Source organism: Diabrotica undecimpunctata, chromosome 1 (assembly GCF_040954645.1).
Source record: "Diabrotica undecimpunctata isolate CICGRU chromosome 1, icDiaUnde3, whole genome shotgun sequence".
NCBI lineage: Eukaryota > Metazoa > Arthropoda > Insecta > Coleoptera > Chrysomelidae > Diabrotica > Diabrotica undecimpunctata.
The window spans coordinates 161579852-161600171 of record NC_092803.1 but is presented as its reverse complement, the minus strand read 5'-3'; the positions used below and the strand labels follow the sequence as shown (position 1 = coordinate 161600171).

The 20320-nt window shown below is 35.0% G+C and overlaps 1 protein-coding gene across 1 annotated transcript in view; it reads left to right on the top strand.

Moving 5' to 3' along the window:
• Positions 1–2274, top strand: part of LOC140432445 (outer dynein arm-docking complex subunit 4) — a 32257-nt gene extending 29983 nt beyond the window's left edge. The window contains exon 4 of the mRNA XM_072520354.1: positions 1604–2274. Within this exon, the coding sequence (XP_072376455.1) occupies positions 1604–1857 (254 nt within the window). The 3' untranslated portion in view covers positions 1858–2274. The remainder of the gene's footprint in view (positions 1–1603) is intronic.
• Positions 2275–20320: the final 18046 nt, after the last annotated feature.

Here is a 20320-nt window from a genome sequence, read left to right as displayed (position 1 = left end):
GAAAAGGAGAAACGACAGTCGGTTTTTTATTTACAAAAGAATTGCCAACAGAATTATAACAATAAATCAACTCTTAACAAGGGTTGTCTACTTAAACATCAAAATAAGCGCAATATATATCCTAAAGATCGTTCAAATGTATGCCCCTACTACAGGACATCCAGACGAAGAATCCAAATATTCTATGATTAAATATGCTGTCCAATCAAGAAAAATCCTGGCTACTTCTTAATAATAGACAGATAATAGAACAAGTGATGGAGTTTAGATATCCTGGGCATCACGTTGTCTATCTACAGAAAGCTCGAAATAGAAGTCAAAGATCAAGTGAATAGTACAAACAGAGCCACAGAATGCCCGAATAAACCAATATGGAGGAATAAAAATATAGGTAAAGAAATTAAAGCCAGAATTTACAAAATAGTCATCAGCCCAATAATGAAATACGTGGTAGAAACACGACCCGACACAGAGAGAACAAAAATAATGCTAAATAGAAACAGCAGAGATGAAAACCCTTAGAAACATTGATGTTAAAAGACTATGGGACAGAGCTAGAAGTACAGACATACGGCGGAGATGTAAAGTAAAGAACATTAAGGACTGGCTAAGAAAGAGAAGCGTAGAATAAAACGATCATATAAGCAGAATAACACCAAATAGAGCAGTAAAGAGAGCGGCAAATGGTTCCTCAATAGGAAGACAATCAATAGGAAAATCATGAAAACGATGGAACGTTTGCGTGCCTCCTACAATGTGCCTCCTTACTGGAGGCACATTGAAAAAACAAACAGATTCATGTCTACATAAAGGAAGAAATATAAATGAAGAAAAATAAATAAAATAACTCTGGGGAGATCTTGACTCTCTTTGTCAACCATTTTCCATCCACTCCTGAATGTAGGTCTCTCCCAATTGCTTCCATCTTTCTCTATCTTGCGCCAATCTAATCCACTGTTTGCCTGCCACTGTTCTTATGTCATCTACCCATCTTTTTTGAGGTCTTCCCGTGCTTCTTGTTGTCGTCCTTGGTCTCCATTCTAGAATTCTCCGTGTCCACCTGTTGTCATTATATCGGGCTACGTGACCTGCCCAGCGCCATTTCATTTTTGCAATTTCTTCCACAATATCCCTAATCTTCGTTCTACGTCTTATCTCGGTGTTTCTAATCTTGTCTCTTAGTGATATTCCAAGCATGATTCGTTCCATTGCTCTTTGCGTTGTTTCTAATTTTTTAGCAGATTTTTTGGTAAGGGCTACTGTCTCCAAGCTGTAAGTACAAACTGGTAGTATGCATGTATTATACACCTTTTTCTTTAAGTTTACAGGTTTACATAGATGTCGAGTATCAATACGATCTTGACTAGATCCATAAAATCTCGAGAGTAGCATTCATCAGACCAATATATTTTTAGGGTACTAAAATTATTTTACATCAAAATTAAGCAAATATACTGCAACAAATCTAGAAGCTATCCACATTTTCAGATTGTTCAGAAGGACCATCGATAGTTTGTTATCAATTAATATGGCTCTATGGATCTCTTTTAATGTATTTTTATATTTATTTGTATATTTTAATACGAATGCTTATTATTTGTAGGTCCTGAATCAAAGACAAGTGCTAAGAGTACAGCTGTCGCTACCCATTCATCGAAAACCTCCAAAAAGAGTAGACTTCTTCGAGAACTGGAAGTGGATAAAGCTTATCTGGATAATTTGATGAACAATCCAGACATTAAATGCAAGTTTAAGGACAACAATGACTCTATTGAAAAGTGTATTAAGGAAACCGTGGATTATTTAAAGGAAAGGCAGGAGTTTTGGCGGCAGCAGTTGCCACCTAAGTATAAGTAGATTTTACTTTAGAAAGGATAATGGTATAAGCCTATATATAATTTTATAAACCTTTATTTTTAATAGTGTACGATTTTTAAAATTTTTTCCATAAGATCTAATAACAATATTTATTTAACTTGGTATCAGAATAAGATTTTTTCAATAAAGCGGATGCTTGAGTCTAATAATTCAATATATGCGTTTATTGATATTATTTAAAAATATACCAATTTTTGCATAAATTATGGGCAACCTGATAAGTAAAAGAATTGAAAAATGATCGTATTCCTTATCGTTTGCCTTTATTTTAGTCATAGTACAGGCTTTTTTTGTTGATAGATTTGTCGGTTCTATTATAAGGTGCTGTGTATTTTCGGAAAAACAGAGATGCAGAAGCATGAAAGTAATAGCGAAAAATAAAATTTTAAATTTCAACTTAACACCCTGCATCTTTCTAATATCAATATTTTATTAAAGCAAGTTGTCTGAAATCGTAATATTTTAAAGTGTAAAATCTACTGTTTCTTTTGGTACAATTACTTAAGGACCACCCTGTATATATCATTTCATATTCCGTTAAAATCTCATACCACTCATATATAAGTTTTTTATGGTTTGCTAGTTTCTTATATTCTGCTATGGTAGTTATGCCATAGTAGGAAACGAAGCGTAACAAAAATAAAAGCAATCCATTGACTATCTGTGAGAACTTCTTCTTCTTCTTTGTGTGCCGTGCTTGTATTCAAACGTTGGCTATCGTCATATTGACAAGCTGATGAAATGATTCTCGGTCGGCAGCTAAATGAAACAGTTCCTTGACCGTTCGACCTGTCCATTGTCTAATGTTACGCAGCCAGGACAGTTGTTTTCTTCCGACCCAACGTTTTCCTTCGATTTTGCCCGGAATGATTAACCGGAGTAAGGGATATTTAGGTCCTCTCATTATATGATCGAAGTATTGGATCTTTCTCATTTTGATGATGTTGATCAATTCTCGCTCTTTGTGCACGGTCTCTAGCACGCGTTCGTTAGATATGTGTGCTGTCCACGGGATTCTGAGCATGCGACGGTAACACCATAACTCAAACGCTTCTAATTTGTTAAGATTTTTTATTTTTTGTTGTCCAGTTTTCACATCCATAGAACAAAGTGGACCAGACGTATTACTTCAATACTCTTAGACGTGTGGTCAACGACAGACTTCTACTGCATAATACAGAACGCCAGTTAATAAAGTTTTTCCGTGCGAGGTCTATTCTGGTCGAAATTTCCTCGTCACTTTCAACCCTGCAGTCAATCCAGCTGCCCAGATATCTAAAGTATGAGAACTTAGTAGCTACTATTTTGGAGTAGTTTTGATTCAGGCCTTCTTCAATGGTATACCAAATTATTGAAAAAACTTATAGAATAATACAGTAATATTATGTAATATAGAAAACAAAACTCATGCTTAAACCCAAAGTAATAGTTGTACTTTTTAGTCGTGCATCAAGATGATAACCCAAAATACTAAACTATAAGATTGTCTCAAAATGACTAGTCTGTACAGGGTAAATGCACAACATCGATGCCATACTTCTTTGCAAAATTGTATTAAAATAAACGTCACTTCTTACTACTTAGCCTAATCCATCTTTTGTGTTGGGGGTAGCTTAAGTACTAATGCCCACTAACGAACTTGCCTGGCTTTCTTCTGTCAGTGGTTCTCAAACATAAATAATATTGGCTACAACATACTTGGGTTAAATTAAAATAAACTAGAAATTAAGAAATTCCTTTTAATTATGTCACACAAGCAGTTTGTTTTTAATTCTACAGTATGTGCTAGCGATACAAACCATTTGTTTAAAGATTTAAATGAAATCAAATAAAATAAAACTAAAATATAAAGAAACATTTTATTTATGTATTGTTCCCTTCAAAAGTTAAGAGGGGAAGGACTTTTCAAAACCGCACTATATATTATGTTGTCAGTAACAAAACGTATAAATATCCGAAAATAAAACTAATAAATAGGTTGAAAATAAAAGATGTCATTGTATTGAATTTCGTGTGTAAGTAATCGTAATTGTACACCATTATATTTAGTTCCTTATTCTGTCAATCGCTGTCACATTTAGTTTCTGCTTCACTATCATAATCATCATTATTATCGTCACTGTCATCACTATCTCCGTTATTTATATTTATAATAATTGGTTCCATATCATCCAATAAATTGTCAATTTCCCACATTTTTTTTTCTGTTGCTATTACATGGTTTACGTAGTTTTTCCATTTCTCTGGTGTAATGACCTGGTACGCTGCTGTAATTAAATTTCGCATTTCAGCTTCTTTAAAATTCGCGTTGGTCCAGCTATATACCGTTTCACTTCACTCCAAACCATTTCGATGGGATTGAGTTCACAGTGATAGGGTGGGAGCCTCAGAATCTTCACATTGTGTTTTTTGGCAATATCTTCTGTTATGCACCTGTCATATTTTGCTTTGAAACCTTGACTACATCAAGTAACTCACATTTTAGGTAGTCTTCTTCAAAAAATAGGTCCTTTGACAGAAGCCATTCTTGAATATATTTTTTTAGTGTTGAACTGTTGGGAATTTGTTTTGACTTTTTGCTGTGATAGGAGGCATTGTCCATTACCACAACAGTTTTTTTCTGGCAAATTTAGTATTAAGTTATTTTCGAACCAATCTTCGAAGGTCGGTCCATCCATTTCGTCGTGGAAGTCCTGAGTGTTTTTCTTTGCCAAAAACGTGAGCTCTGCTCCATCAACAAATCCACGGGTAGATCCTGCGTGCAATAAAACGAACCGTGTACCACGAGCTATTGGAGCTTTTAATCCTGTTGTCAGACCACGAACAAAAGCATCGCGATGAGATGTAATTGTTTTATCAACCCATTCTTTTTTCACACTGTGCCCGATATTTACCCATGATTCATCCAAATACACTATTTCGTATCCTTCTGCACGGTATTTACGAATTGCGCGTAAATAACGATGACGCCACGAGATGATTTCTGGTTTTTCAATCAAAATTGAATTTCTGCCACGTTTTATAAACATAAAATTCATATCACTCAGCAAGCGATGTAGCGTGGCCCGTGAAAAGTTGGGCAAAGTTTCTTCGGCATTTACAACAGCTCATATGGTGTTTATTGTTCATGGTATGTTGTCACGAAAAAATTGATGAACTATTCTACGAATTTGGCCCCTCACACCTACATCGTACTTGTTTTCACGAGAATTACCAACCTTTCGCTTCTTGGGCCTGCTCTTTGGAGATTGTAATCCAGCAGGTGATGAATATTCCTGTCGTATACGAAACAGAGTTTTTGGCAAACACCACTTATTTCTGACACTTTCCTAATTACACTTGATACAGAATCGTTGTTATCCTGATTAAGATGATAATTAATAATATTCATTAGTATCTGCTTCTCTGAAAGTTTCAGAGCTTTTCCACTTTTCCATTGAACAATTTCCTCCATTTTGCGTATATGCCACCAATAAATAATAACAATAACAAAACAGTAACAGTACATCCAAGATCGTACAAATAATCGTAACTCGAATATGTTTACGCGATCCGAAGAACAAACAAAGATTAATTAAGGCCCTGGATATATCAAGCTTTTAAACATTGTGTACAAGAATTACTCTAATTGCTTCTTAATTACTGAATAACTTAGAAGAAAGTATATGCAGTTAATATCAACCAGAATTACAAATTCTTTACACATTATGGCAGTAATTATCACCGCAGGGACATAAGTAACATTTTAAATTTGGCAGTTAGTAGAAATTACCGGAATTATTTTAAACTTTGAAACAAATGTTTATTTAATGCACATTTTATTATACTACTGCTACTAATAAAAGATAAAAGTTGATAAGTTACTATTAGAAACAAATAATGTATAGTATTATGTAAAATTATTAGCAAACGATATTTGTAAATTACATAAAATTGTACGTGAGAACTTGTTGAGAACTCCTGGTTTATTCCGTTTATTTTGAAAGAAAGAGAGAACGGCATCGCTCACTGCATAAAACTGGCAACGTCTTGGCGAAATTCCCATAAGGTTAGCATTGCATATCTTACCCGGTACAGACTAGTCATTTTGAGACAAAGTATAGTCCAAACTTTTTATAAAAAATTTTATGTTCAACAACAATAGGTTACTATAAAATACATGTTATGCTCACAAGTAATAATATTTTGTTTATTGATGGGTATTTTATTAAACAATTAAAAAGTTAATCAAAAATGTATTTTTGTATTCTCCTAAAATACTAGTTAGATAATTTTGTTATATACAATAAAATAATTTACATACAATTTTTAAACCAAACACCACTCCTATCATGAATTCGGCTAAATAATACTCTATTCCTTACCAGACAAAAAAAAGAGAAGAAAAGAGGATATCCAAAAGAAAAAAACAAAACCACTTAAATAAGGAACTTAAATATATAGAAAACCTCAACAGAGAGAAAGAATTCAGAGCATTATATAAGATAGTTAACATGAACAGAAAAGAATTTAAGGCAACCACAAGACAATGCAGAAGTAAGAATGGCGACCTATATATATATATATATATATATATATATATATATATATATATATATATATATATATATAAGCGGGGATCCTACAGCTTCTGCCGCTTCCCGCATTTCGATCGCCATCTTTTTCTATCTCTCCAGGTGTCTTCATCAATGGCTCTATCTCTCATGGTTTCCATAACACCTTGTATCCAAGACTTGGCTGGTCTTCCTCGTTTCCTTCTATTACTTGGATTGTATTCCATAGCTCTTTTTGGCCATCTGTTGTCGTCCATCCTCTGTACGTGTCCATACCATATTAACTGTCTAGTTTCTATTCTTTCAGAAGTTGTATGTACTCTATCTGTTTTTCTTCTAATTTCAGAATTAGGTATACGTTCTGCTCTTGATATACGGCAAGCTCTTCTTAGGTAGTCCATTTCAACCGTGTCAACTTTTTTCTTTCCTTTTACTGTCATTTGCCAACATTCTGCTCCATATGTAAGAATGGGCTCTACAATTACTTTGTAGATAGTCATTTTAGTTCTCATAGTAGCTTTGTTGGACCAAAGTATCGAATTTAGAATTTGAACACTCTTCCTGCCTTGTTGCACTCTATAGTCTATATCTCGTTCCGTTGTTCCTTTACTGCAGATAATACTTCCCAAATATTTGTATTCGTAGCACCTTTTCATTTGTCTAATTTCCAAATCCGGGTCTTCGTCTTCATTGCCTATTCGCATATATTCTGTTTTAGACATATTCATACTCATCCCCCATTTTTCGTATTCATCTTTGAGCTTTCTAAGCATATAATCTGCATCTTCTTCACAGCTTGCAATTAGTACTTGATCATCTGCAAAGAACAGCGTTGTCAGATAATGGTTGTTAAGCTTCAACCCCATTCCCGCACATTTTTGTCTCCACTGGTGCAGTGCTTCTTGGATATATATTTTGAATAGGGTGGGGGAAAGACAACATCCTTGTCTCAAGCCTTTCGTTACTGTAAATACCCTTGAGAAAGTATTTCCTGTTTTTACAGTGCTTTGAGGACATTTATAGATGTTCAGTATTGCTTTTAGATATGTTTTACTAAGATCCGTTTTCGTCAAGACACTAAATAAGAGTTTTAAAGGAACTGTATCATAAGCCTTCTCCAGATCTATAAATACCAGATGCGTAGGGAGGTTTCGGCGAATGGCGACCTAAGAAGAAAAAATGGGAATGGAATAGATGGGTGGAATATTTTAACCAAGCACTTATAGGAACAATATAGAGGAAGAAGAAGAAAACCTGGAAGACGAAAGAGATGAGGTAAGGGGAACAGACGAGAGGGAAGAGGAACCACAAACGATTCTTAAAGGTAAAGATGCAGTTAAAAAACGAGCCAAAAACAAATAACTCGGAATAGGTAATCTCCCAGCTGAACTATATAAAGAAGGTAAATCCGATACCATTATGGCACTACAGCAGCTCATAAAAAAATGGACACAGAAATCCATCCCCAGTGATTAAAATATCGGAATACTTTGTACACCGAATACCAGAGTACGAGTTCAGGAAGAACTGTCTGAACCTTTTAAAACAAATAACGGGCTGCTCCAGGGATACCTCCTGTACACTGGTCAATCTGGCTCTGGAAAAAGTAATACGTATGTCACAAATGACAACCATTGGTTTAATATATAATAAATCAGTGCAAATCCTTGCCTATGCTGATGATAATAATATCGTTAGGAGAAAGGAAAACGCTGTACGAGAGACGTATATAGCATTAAAAGAATCAGTTACAAAAATCGGTTTAATAATAAACACCAACAAAACGAAGTATATGAAAATAAGCATGCAACCACTAATCCTACGACCACTCATTATAGAAAACGACGCCATCGAAGCAGTAAACGAATTTGTATACCTTGGAGTGCTTCTTAACTTAGCTCTTAAAAGCTATATCCACCTTCAATCGGATGGGGGCCTTCTTTAAGAGTCACAACCTCTCTCTTGATACAAAAGTAAGAATTCTGCGATGTTACGTCTTTTCTGCCCTTTTTTATGGTGTTGAATCGTGGACCTTGAACGAAGATATGTGCAGAAAACTGGAAGCATTTGAGATGTGGCTATATCGGAGAATACTTAAGATCCCGTGGACTGACCGAGTCACAAATGAGGAGGTCCTCAGAAGAATGAATAAAAACCCAGAGGTACTGACCACCATCAAATCTCGAAAGGTAAAATTCTTCGGACATATTATGCGACATATAATCCAGATATGCTCTCCTTCAAGCCATCCTTCAAGGAAAAATATTTGGAAAACGAGGTCCAGGAAGAAGAAGAACATCTTGGTTAAACAACCTTAGAATCTGGTTCAATACAACATCTGTGCAGTTTTTCCGCGCTGCTGCAGATAAGATAAAGATTGCCATGATGATCGCCAACATTCGTAACGGATGGGCACATCAAGAAGAAGAAGAGACCATGCCACGACCAATCTAAGGAAATGTTCGCTTTGACATTTTTGTTCCTTGGTTTTTTCAAAAACATCTGTTTTCATCCAACCGTTTGGTTGAATATTGTTAGATTCTCCTTGCCTGGCCGCTGGTAGTTCGCAATCACGGTTTATCTTTGGCTCTTAGCACTCCATCACTCGGGATGTGTCAACGCATAAGCTCGTTTCGTTCAAATTCCATATTTGCTTAGACTTATCATTAAGATCTAATTCAACAAGGATGTTCTTTAAGAGCTTAAAATACTCATAAATGATGGGAAATGGATCACAAATCTTCTTCCTTGTGTACTTAACCGATTGGGGTATCTTGAGAGATAACTTGTATCTTGCTTTAAACTTATTGAACCAGTCCTAACCAGGAATGTTGTCTTTAAATGACGTTCTTATATTATTTTGTGTAACAAAATCAGAGACAATCATAAGAACTTCACGTTTTGATAATCCGAAGCTCCATTTTTGTAGAGTTTTCAAACCTTCGGCTAATTTGCGTTCATGTTCGATAGGAATAACTGGTCTTCTGACTAATAAATCACGTTTTTTTCCTCTGACACCAGTCAAATGATTGTGCAATGTTGTTTTTGGAATTGCATAATTCCGGCTTGCTGTATGTAGTGTCGTTTTTCCTGATCTGACAGTGCTTGTTGCTTGTTTCCTTCATATATGATGTCGCTCTCTCTGTCTTACGTTGGTAAATGCGAACCATGGCAGCACCTGCAAAAACTTCAACCATTAAAATTTTTATCAGAGCAAGTGAGAACGTAACTAATTATTCCTAGGTCACACTTGCCTCGATAAAGTTTTAACTGAAGCAAGTGTGAACATTAGTGCACGTGGCCTGTAAGTAGGGTTATGTATATGCAAACACATTATTCGTACTCACGAAGTGTACTATTACACTAAATAATACGGCTAATAATCTTACTTTGAAAATTTAGTTATTGCAGAACTCTGGGGTAAGTGCATCATCATCATTCTGGCTTTACAACCGTACGTGGGTCCTAGCCTCCTCAAAAATTTCTCTCCAGTCGTCCCTATCCATCGCCTTTCTACGCCAAGCACGTATTCCCATATTTCTCATGTCTTATTGTTCTGGGTCTTCCTCTTCTTCTCTGACCAATGGGTCTATCAAGGAGCGTTTTTCTAGCTGGGCTATTTTGTTCCATCCGTATTACATTTCCTATCCACCTCAACGTCCTATCTGGGTAAGTGCAAGTTTGACAAAACAAGTAGATTTGTGCTGATATATTTTCAATAGTACAACTTTCACACGTATTGCCAGTAACGTCGCTAAAGTTGAGTAACGTTTAAGCTAGACGTCGATATTTTAGCATCTCTGGTGGAATTACAGTACTGAATGCTCTCCTTTGCCCCAAATTTACTCCTCTGTAAGTTTTTTTAAACTATGAGATAAATATCTCTATGAGACTCTATCACAGAAAACAAAAACAAAAGTAAACATGTACATGCTATCAAAAGGTCTCACAAACAAGGCCGTATAACTTCTTCTTCTTCTAAATGTGCCTATCTGCTAGAGATGTTGACGACCACATTGCCCATCTTATTCTATTCACAGCAGCTCGAAATAGATCAGTTGATGTTAGACCAGTCCACTTCCTAAGATTGGCCAGCCAGGATATACGTCTACGTCCAGGGCCTCTCTTACCCTCAATCTTGTCTTGTAGAATCAACTATAATTGCCGTATAACCATTAACTGAAAATTTGAAAGAAAATATTATAAAACTTTAGAGAAACCAAAACAAGCGATAAAACATGAGTACATATGAAACAGTATAGCCAAAAGGATTGCAAGAACATATTGCGAATATACAGGTTGACTATGTTATTTGTTGAACTATATATGTCTGCTGCTTCCAAAGTCTGCTTAATATCAAAATATTAACCAGATATTTAAAGGGCCTCGTGTCTTTAGTGGTATATCCGTTTGTAATAATATAATGTTTGTCCACGTTTGGCCTACTCTAAAACACGAGAGTGTTTAGATATTAGCGTTGCAATACATATCAACGCGTGGAGGATGATCTCAAAAGAAAAGACATATATTTAGTAGCGGAACGTTGAGAAAGAGAGTTGTAAATAGATCATGTACTAGTAATTAACTTTAAACTTATTGTAGTTCTGGTAGTGTCAATATATGGTCTTTGGGATGTGGTGAGTTTTATTAAACAAACAATAGTTAGCAACCCTTGAAGGTAAAATAATTAGACGATTGAGTCTGCAGAACACACATCTTCAATACAACAGTCAAGAAATACAATATGATAGTATCAGCAGAGAAAACCAAATGTATGACAACATCTAGATACCCACTACGATGTAAAATCGAAATTGATGGGAAAATAATAAAGCAGGAAGCAAGGTTTAGATATCTGGGAATAGATATAACTAGTTACGGAGATGTTGAAGAAGAAGTACGACAACAAAGCTTAAAAGCAAGAAAAGCGGGGGATTTCTTAATGACACAATCTGGAAGAATAGACACCTAAGACAAGACAAAAAAACAAGAATATATAAAGCAGTAATTAGATCTATATTAACATACACGGCGGAGACAAGACCTGGCACATCTAAAACGAGACGACTACTAGAAACAACAGAGATGAAAATACTCCGACTAATATCAGGGAAAAGTCTGTTGGATAGGGAGAGAAGCAAAAACATAAGAAGAGCATGCAATATAGAAGAATGGACGAGGAAGCATTGGCAGACCATGATAAAGATGGTGCGGCAATTTAAACAATTTAGGAGGCTAATACTAAAGAAAAAACAGGCTTTAAAGCATACATACAAGAAGGAAGAAGAAGAAGAAGAGTCTGCAGTTACCTTCAACTAACCTTATAGAATCAATAAATATACAGTCCACGAGCTATCGAAGATGCAAAAGAATCCGGGGAGTGAAGCTATTCCTGATCCTAAGAATAAGCACCCTGCTCGCTCTTACACAAGTCTTTATGGGTTTCTCATTCAGTGGCTATATTTGGCTTCCATACGTAACAATGCTTTTGACAATGCTATTATAGATTCTGTGTTTATTTTCTCTCGAAATTGTTTTATCCCACCGTGTGCTATTCAAATGCCAAATGACTTGTCTTCTCTGGTTATTTCTGCGTCTAATACCTTCATCCAAATTGTCATCATTGTTGGTGTTACTCTTCTAAAATTAGATTTTGTTGTTCTCCTCGTATACACACGTATTCTGTTTTTTCTTTGACATTTACTTCCAAGCCCCATTTCTGTTCAATAAGTTTGCATGTCATATAGTCTAGATTTTCGTATTTCTGAGCCAAGACTATTTGGTCACCTGCAAAGCATAGTGTGTACAATGTCACAAAATAATAATAGTCTGAAAGCCCACTGCTTGTCAAGATAAGTACGCGCATCTCGTTCGCGCAGACGGAATCAGCCATTTTTTAAACGGAACCAGTGCTGTTCAGTGAAATTTTATCTGGTTGCATAGAAAAATTAACCCGGTTTAATTGATTTACGGCAATCATAGACATAATACGCAATATTTTATGTCGTACTTTTAGTTGAATAATAAATTAAATTATTTCAAATTTACTAAATTATTAATCTCTAAAAATTTTAAATTATGGTTCTGTCGTAGACATTCTGATTGTTATTTATTATGTTACCATGTGGTGTCGTTTATAGGGATTCCCATAGTACTACATTTCCTTTTCCACATCTTCAATGCTTGCTCTTAGTAGATCTTAAACAAAGTTGGACACAGAAAACCAATAAAACAGAACATTAAAAAACATCAAGAAGACCGTATATAACAAGTTATAGAGAAAAAGCCGAAGTCTCAAATGCACCTAACCAAAACTAAGAAAGAAAAACATAATAACCATTAAAAATGAACAAGGACAACTAGAAAAAACTAAATCTGATATAGCAACCTTAATTGAAAAGCTCTACGCCGATCTGTATCGTTCCAGAAACGATCCCCCTAACTCCTCAAAGCAGAACTTGAAAAGGCAGATAACATATGTCAACTCAGAAGTGATGCCCAAAATAAGCCCGGATGAAATAGAAAGCGCAGTAAAAGAAATAAAAGGGAATAAAGCTCCTGGAAGCGATGGAATCCTAGCAGAAATGCCGAAGGAAGGCGGAGAAGAAGCCGTTACATATCTAAAAATACTATTTAATAAATGTCTATTCGAAGGCAACATACCCGAACAATGGAATACTGCTAAAACAATACTAATACACAAAAAGGGAGACACCATAGACTTAAAATGATCGACAAATTTCACGTCTTTCACAACTTTACAAAACTTTTACAAAGATTATTACAAAAACTTTTGATAGTGTAGAACTGTGGGTAATAGAAGAAGCATTAGTCAACAACCGGATCGACTCCAGGTACAGAATATTAATACATAGAAATGATAGTGACGTTGGGTAATGGAATCTAAACAAGACCAGTAAAAATCAACCAAGGCGTAAGACAAGGAGACACAATATCTCCAAAATTATTTACAGCTCCCTAGAAGATATCTTTCAGTCAATAGACTGGGAAAATAAGGGAATCCCTATTAACGGAAGATACTTGAACCATCTTAGATACGCAAATGATGTAGTACTAATAGCTGACACGTGGATTGCACTGAATACGATGATTGAAGAGCTACATACAGAATCCCTAAAAAAAGGACTGAAAATGAATTTCGGCAAAACTAAACTAATGTCAAACAAAGATGACAAACCTATGATAAACATCCAAGGGACAGAGATAGAACACTTAGACGAATATACATATCTGGATCAAAATGTCAAGGTAAGCAAAGAAAATCAGACTACCGGAATAAGCAGACGTGTAAAAATGGAATGGGCAGTATTCTGAAGACTCTCATATGTTCTTAAAAATAAAAATATACCTCAAAGACTGCGAATCAAAGTGTTTAATTCCAGTATCCTACCTGTACTTACATATGGAGCTCAAACCTGGACATTCACTAAAATAAACATGGAGAAGATCAGAAAAACTCAGAGAGCTATGGAACTACAGATGCTGGGTATCTCAAAGACCATAAAACCAATGAAGACATTCGTAATAGAACAAAAGTAAAAGATGCTGTCGAAGAGGCAGTTAAACTGAAATGGAAATGGGCTGGACATAAAGAACGTCTTAAGGATGGCCGATGGAATAAAGAAATCAGGAGTTGGCGGCCATATGAAGTAAAAAGACCACGAGGAAGACCGCAAATGCGCTGGAGCGAAGATATCATAAACAACAGAGATGAATGGCAAGAATTAGGAGAGGCCTATATTCGGCAATCCGAATAGAGAGAAAGGCTTAAAAAATACCACGAACCCTTTGAATATCTCTGTCAATAGTTGATGTACCTGCTCTAAAGCCAGACTGTTCTTCGGCCTCCGTATTACAATATTCTCCCTCTATTCTCATATTTAAATGTATATTTTTAATTAAAATTGTAATTTATTTCTATTAAATGTAGTACTTAAATAAAAATGTCGCAATAAATTATTTTCGCTACAATATTACTCACTATAACATCTGCTTATATCAGATTGTTAACTGTGATTCCGAATTTTGGATATATTGCATACTAGCTGAAGCAAAAAGAATAATCAACTGTATGAGGCTTTCATGAAGAGTTAAACCAATTCTTTCTTGAACGAAGCACACAATCAAATTGTAGTTTGATTATTTAAAAAACTAAATACTATATTTGTTCCATAAGATAAATCATTTAGGCGCTATGTCTATCTCTATATTGACCATTTTTATGGAAAGTTTCCTTTTTCGTTAATTTATCAATGTTGATCTAAGTATTTAATGTTATAAATACTAAAAGACATAAGATCGAAAAAACTTTTATACTTATAGAAAGTTTGTATTGTTAAGTCAAGAGAGGACAACTGTTATCAGTTTATAAACAAAAAACAGTCATTTTGATCAATCTGGAAGTTCCAAAAATCGATAATAGGTTTATGTAATTTACAAAGCCACTTAATGACTTTTTTGAGGTAAGTTTTGTTTGCTTTACGTAGAATATGATTTTTTTATAATTTTTAATTGTAAATCGATTTTCAAGAAATATAGTCCGTGCAAAATTATCTAAAAAGAAGCACCATTATAATGTTTCTATATATATATAATATATATATATATATATATATATATATATAATATATATATATATATATATATATATATTTAGTATTTGATTATAAATTTACTATTTTTACTGGGAAAAGGATAGGAAATAAATTTAACATTTTCAACAACAACCACATTGAGATCAATTTTATCTAAAACTAACCTAACAATAAATAAGAAAGAACAAAGAACTGTATTTATAAAATAAAATCAAAAATCAAAGAAGCATCTTATTATGTTAAATGAAACCAATTGCGTCGCAAATTCCTCAATAGAATGCAGTAGGTTATGTTATTAAAAGAAGAAATCAATAGAAAGAAAATATGTACTACTATTAGTAATTTAATAACATATTTTTCCTCGTTCCTCATTTTACTATGGGATCACTAATAGGCGAATTTTTACTGTCATCGTTGCATGTGGTTGTCCTTTTTAAACACAAAACACATGATTTTTCTGACAAGTGTTCTTAAGTTAAAGTTGATTTTATTTTATCGCTTGAACTGTCTTCTAATAAAGTCGACCCAAGATTGCAACTCAAAAATGTTGAAAATATCATTTTAGAGTCATCTAATTCAAAATATATGTTAAATAATAATTAATTATTAATTAATAGTTAATAGTTAAGTTCTTCTTCTTGTTCTTCCTTCTTGTATTTAGGCTTTAAAGCCTGTTTCTTCTGCAATATTAGTCTCTCAAATGGTTTAAATTATCGCACCATCTATTTCTTGGTCTGCCAATACTTCTTCGTCCATTTGGTGACTTATCTCGTGCTATTTGTACTATTCTATTCCTCTGCCATTCTACTAATGTGTTCGTTCCACTCCTGTTTCCGTTTTGTCACCCATCCATTTAAGTCTTCTATATTGCATGCTCTTCCTATGTTTTCACTTCTCTCCCCTATCCAACAGACTTTTCCCTGATATTTGTCGGAGTATTTTCATCTCAGTTGTTTCTAGTAGTCGTCTTGTTTTAGATGTGTCAGGTCTTGTCTCCGCCGTGTATGTTAATATAGGTCTAACTGCTGCTTTATAGATTCATGTTTTTGTGTCTTATTATATAGGTGTCTTATTATATAGGTGTTTGTTCTTCCAGATTGTGTCATTAAGAGATCCCGCCGCTTTACTTGCTTTTAAGCTTTATTGTCGTACTTTTTCTCTTCCGTAGCTAGTTATATCTATTCCCAGATATCTAAACCTTGCTTCCTGCTTTATTATTTTCCCATCAATTTCGATTTTACATCGTAGTGGGTATTTAGATGTCATACATTTGTTTTTTTCTGCTGATATTATCATATTGTATTTCTTGGCTGTTGTATTGAAGATATGTGTTAATCTTTGGAGAACGTCTTCTGTCTCGGCGATTATTGCGGCGTCGTCTGCATAACATAATATTTGGATTTCTTTGCTCGCCATTCTGTAACCATGACCTTTACATCTTCTTCTTCTAGTGCCGTCTTCACTAATGAAGGTTGGCTATAACCATTGCAAATTCGTCGCTTTCTTCTGCTTTTCTTAAGAGCGTCTATGTGTTTAACCCGGTCCAGTCGCGAATTTTTTTCAGCCAGGATATTTGTCGTCTACCAGGACCCCTTTTTCCTTCGATTTTACCCTTCATAATCAGCTGCAACAACTCGTACTTATCATTTCTAAGTATGTGCCCCAAATATGCTGTCTTTTCCCTTTTATATATATACAAGGATTTCCACAGTTTTCACTGTATTCCTTCACTCAACCGTTTTCTCCAATTTTTCCTGTTTAGCCAGTCCCCTTCCTGTAGGTTTTTCATACTCATTGCTTCGTCCACTTGATCTCTGAAAGATCTTCGGGGTCTGCCTCTCTTTCTTCTTCCTATCGGGCTCCACTCTGTTATTCTATTTATCCACCGATTTTGGTCTGCTCTTCTGACATGTCCGTACCAGGTTAACCTCTTCTGTTCGATGTAGTCTATTATGTCGGAGTTCATTCCCATTCTCCTCTTAATCTCCATGTTATTTATTCTATCTCTTCTTGTTACTCTGCAGCTTCTCCTCAGAAATTCCATCTCTGTTGCTCTTATTTTTTTTTTGGTTTTCTTAATTATTGTCCAATTTTCACACCCATAAGTGAGGATACTTCTTGTCATGGTATTATATATTTTTTTCTTTGTTTTCATGCTAATGTTCTTATCCCATAGTACCGGGTTCAATTTTCGTATGCAGTCTCTTGTTTGTCCTAGTCTATTTTTTATATCTTCCTCCGTTGTTCCTTTGTTTGATATTATGAAGCCTAAATACTTATACTTGTCTGTTCTTTTGATTTGTTTACCTTCGTCTATTTCCAGCTGTTTTATTTCTGTATTCTCCGTTGTTAGGTATTCAGTTTTCTTTAGGTTTATTTCCATCCCATTCTTTGTATATTCCTGCTCCAGTTTTCTCATCATAAAACTGAAGTCATCCTCGTCTTGTGCGATCACTATTTGGTCGTCGGTAAAACTTAGCGTATATAGATATTCGTTCCTTACTGGTATACCCATTCCTTCGCACTTTCTTTTACATGGTTTCAGGGTTTTTTCCAGGAATATTTTGAACAGGGTGGGGGGATGTGGAGCAACCCTGTAGTAGTCCCTTTGTCGTCTTAAATGGACTGCATATTCTATTGCCCGTTTTGATAGCTACTTCGTTATTCTTGTAGAGTGCTTTTACCGCGTTTATTAATCTTCGTGAAACTTCGATGTCTTCCATTGCTTCCCATAGCTTGGTTCTAGGTATTGAGTCATATGCCTTCTTAAGATCAACAAAAGCCAGATGGACGGATCTATTTTTGGCCATTCTTTTTCTATTAGTTGTTCGAGACCGTGTAAGTGTGATCTAAGCATGCTTTCCCCGCTGTGAAACCTGCCTGGTCTTCTCCGATTTTATCTTGTAATGGTGGTCAACAGTTCTCTGTCTCTTCCCATTCTGTGCAACACCATTTTGTTCGTAATATGATCGGTCCATAGTATCTTCAAAATTATCCTAAAAAGTCACACCTCAAAAGCTTCCAGTTTTCTCATTAAGTTAACATTAACAGTCCAGGCTTCGACACCATAAAGAAGAATAGAGTGGATATAACATTTTACCATTCGATATCGGATTTGCAGATTGAGTCTTTGGTTACTCAGAAATTTCCTTATTTTCAAAAAGGCTGCTTTTGATTGCTCTAATTCTTGAGCGAATTTCAGATTTCGGATTCAGATCTTCCGTAATCCAGACTTATAAGTATTTCATTTTGTCCACTTGCTCAATATATTCATTTTTTATTTCAAGGTGGATCCTTGTAATGACTTTGCCCGCATGGTTTTTGTTTATTGTGACCTTTACATACTGCTTGTATTATTTCATCCATTAAAATATTAAGGAGAAGTGAGCCTAACGAGTCACCCTGTCTGAGTCCGCTTGGTACTGGTATACACTGGTATTCGATTATGTAAGTAGATGTTTTCGAGGGTTTGTATAATATTGATTGGTATGTTTCTTTTGTCGAGACAAAAAATTGTTGAGAACGATAAAAGTACGCAAGACTGCATACCTTGGACACATACTAAGAAATAATAAATATAGTCTTCTGCAGGTCATCATGCAGGGTAGAGTCGATGGCAAAAAGGGAATAGGTAGAAAGAGGAAGTCATGGCTGCGAAATATTCGAGACTGGACAAACATGACTGTAGACGAATTATTCCACGTTGCAAAAGACAGAGAAGCTTTTAAAAATGTGGTCGCCAACCTCCGTTAATGGGGACGGCATAGGAAGAAGAAGAAGAAGATGTTTCTTTTATACAATAGATGTAAGACGTCTTCGACTTGGATGCAATCGAAAGTCTTTGTCAGGTCTATAAAACATAGATATGCTGGTTTATTGTACTCGATGGCCTTTTCTGTGATTTGTCTTAGTACAAATACGACGTCTATGCAGGATCTTCCCGAACTGAATCCTTGTTGTTCATAATTTCCAAGTTATTACCATTAATTACAATTATAATTACCCCTTCTTTTTTTATATAAGCAATTTTGCTTGGTAATTGGCGGGTTGTTGACTCTATGGAAGATTGTCACTTCACCTGTTCCGCGGTCGGCCCATACTTCTTCTACCACATTGTGATTTGTCTCTTGCTACTTTAAGGACTCTTGTGTCCGACATTCTACTGATGTGATTGATTCATTCTTTTTTCTATTTAGTATCCACTCGTTCATACCCTGTACATTACATTTTGTTCCAATCTTGTCATAACTTATTTGGTCTCTCAGCGTATTTCCTATAATTCTTCCGATTATTCTCATTTCTGCTCTTTCCAGCAATTATTGTGTTTTGGCTGTGTCTGGTCTTGTTTATGATGCGTACGTCATTGTTAGTCATATACTGGCCTTAAATATTCTTGAATTTATCTCACAGTTAATATGTCGGTTATGCCATTTAGTGATATTAAGGCATCCTGCTAATCTATTTGCTCTTTGTACTTGATCTCTTACTTCTTTTAAGTTTCAGAATAGTATTTAGCAAATTAATAGTCCTGTAGTTTTTTGGTTGTTTCTTATCGACCTTTTTAATAATAGTATTTGCTTGCTTATCCTCCATTCTTCTGGTATTTTATTGTGTTTTATAATCTTGTTCATTAATGTTGTCAGTTGATCCGTCATTGTCGCTCCCCCATATTTCAACAATTCATTTAGTATCACATCTTTACTTGTAGCTTTTCTATTCGTTAGTTTGTCTAAAGTTAACGTAACGCATGAAGTTTATTTGTACTTCATGCTTGCTTATGTGAACGTCTTCGTTTATGGTAATTTCTGGTGTTCTTTTGTTCTTTTTCTTGCTTTTTTTTTCATCTCTGTACAGAACTATGCAGTTTTTCGATTTGGAAGAGACTTTATATTATTCATCTTTCTTTCACCCAGAACTTCATTCTTCTTCTTTAAATTCCATCTTCTACCAAAGGTTAGAAATCATCATGGCTATGCGGACTCTTTGACTGCCGCTCTAAATAGTTCTGCACTACTGCATTCAACTCAAGTTCTTAAGCCACGATATTCTTCGTCTTCCCACATTTCTCTTTCCTCGAATTTTGCCTTGCATAGTAATATGCAATAATGAGTATCTTTGCTCTCTCATCACATGGCCTAAGTACTCAAATTTACTTCTTTTGATAGTTTCAAATCAATATTATTTCAGCTTCATTTAATATTCTTCTAGTAACTTCTGCGTTTGACATTCTTTGAGTCCATGATATTCGTAGGATTCTTCTGAAACACCAAAATT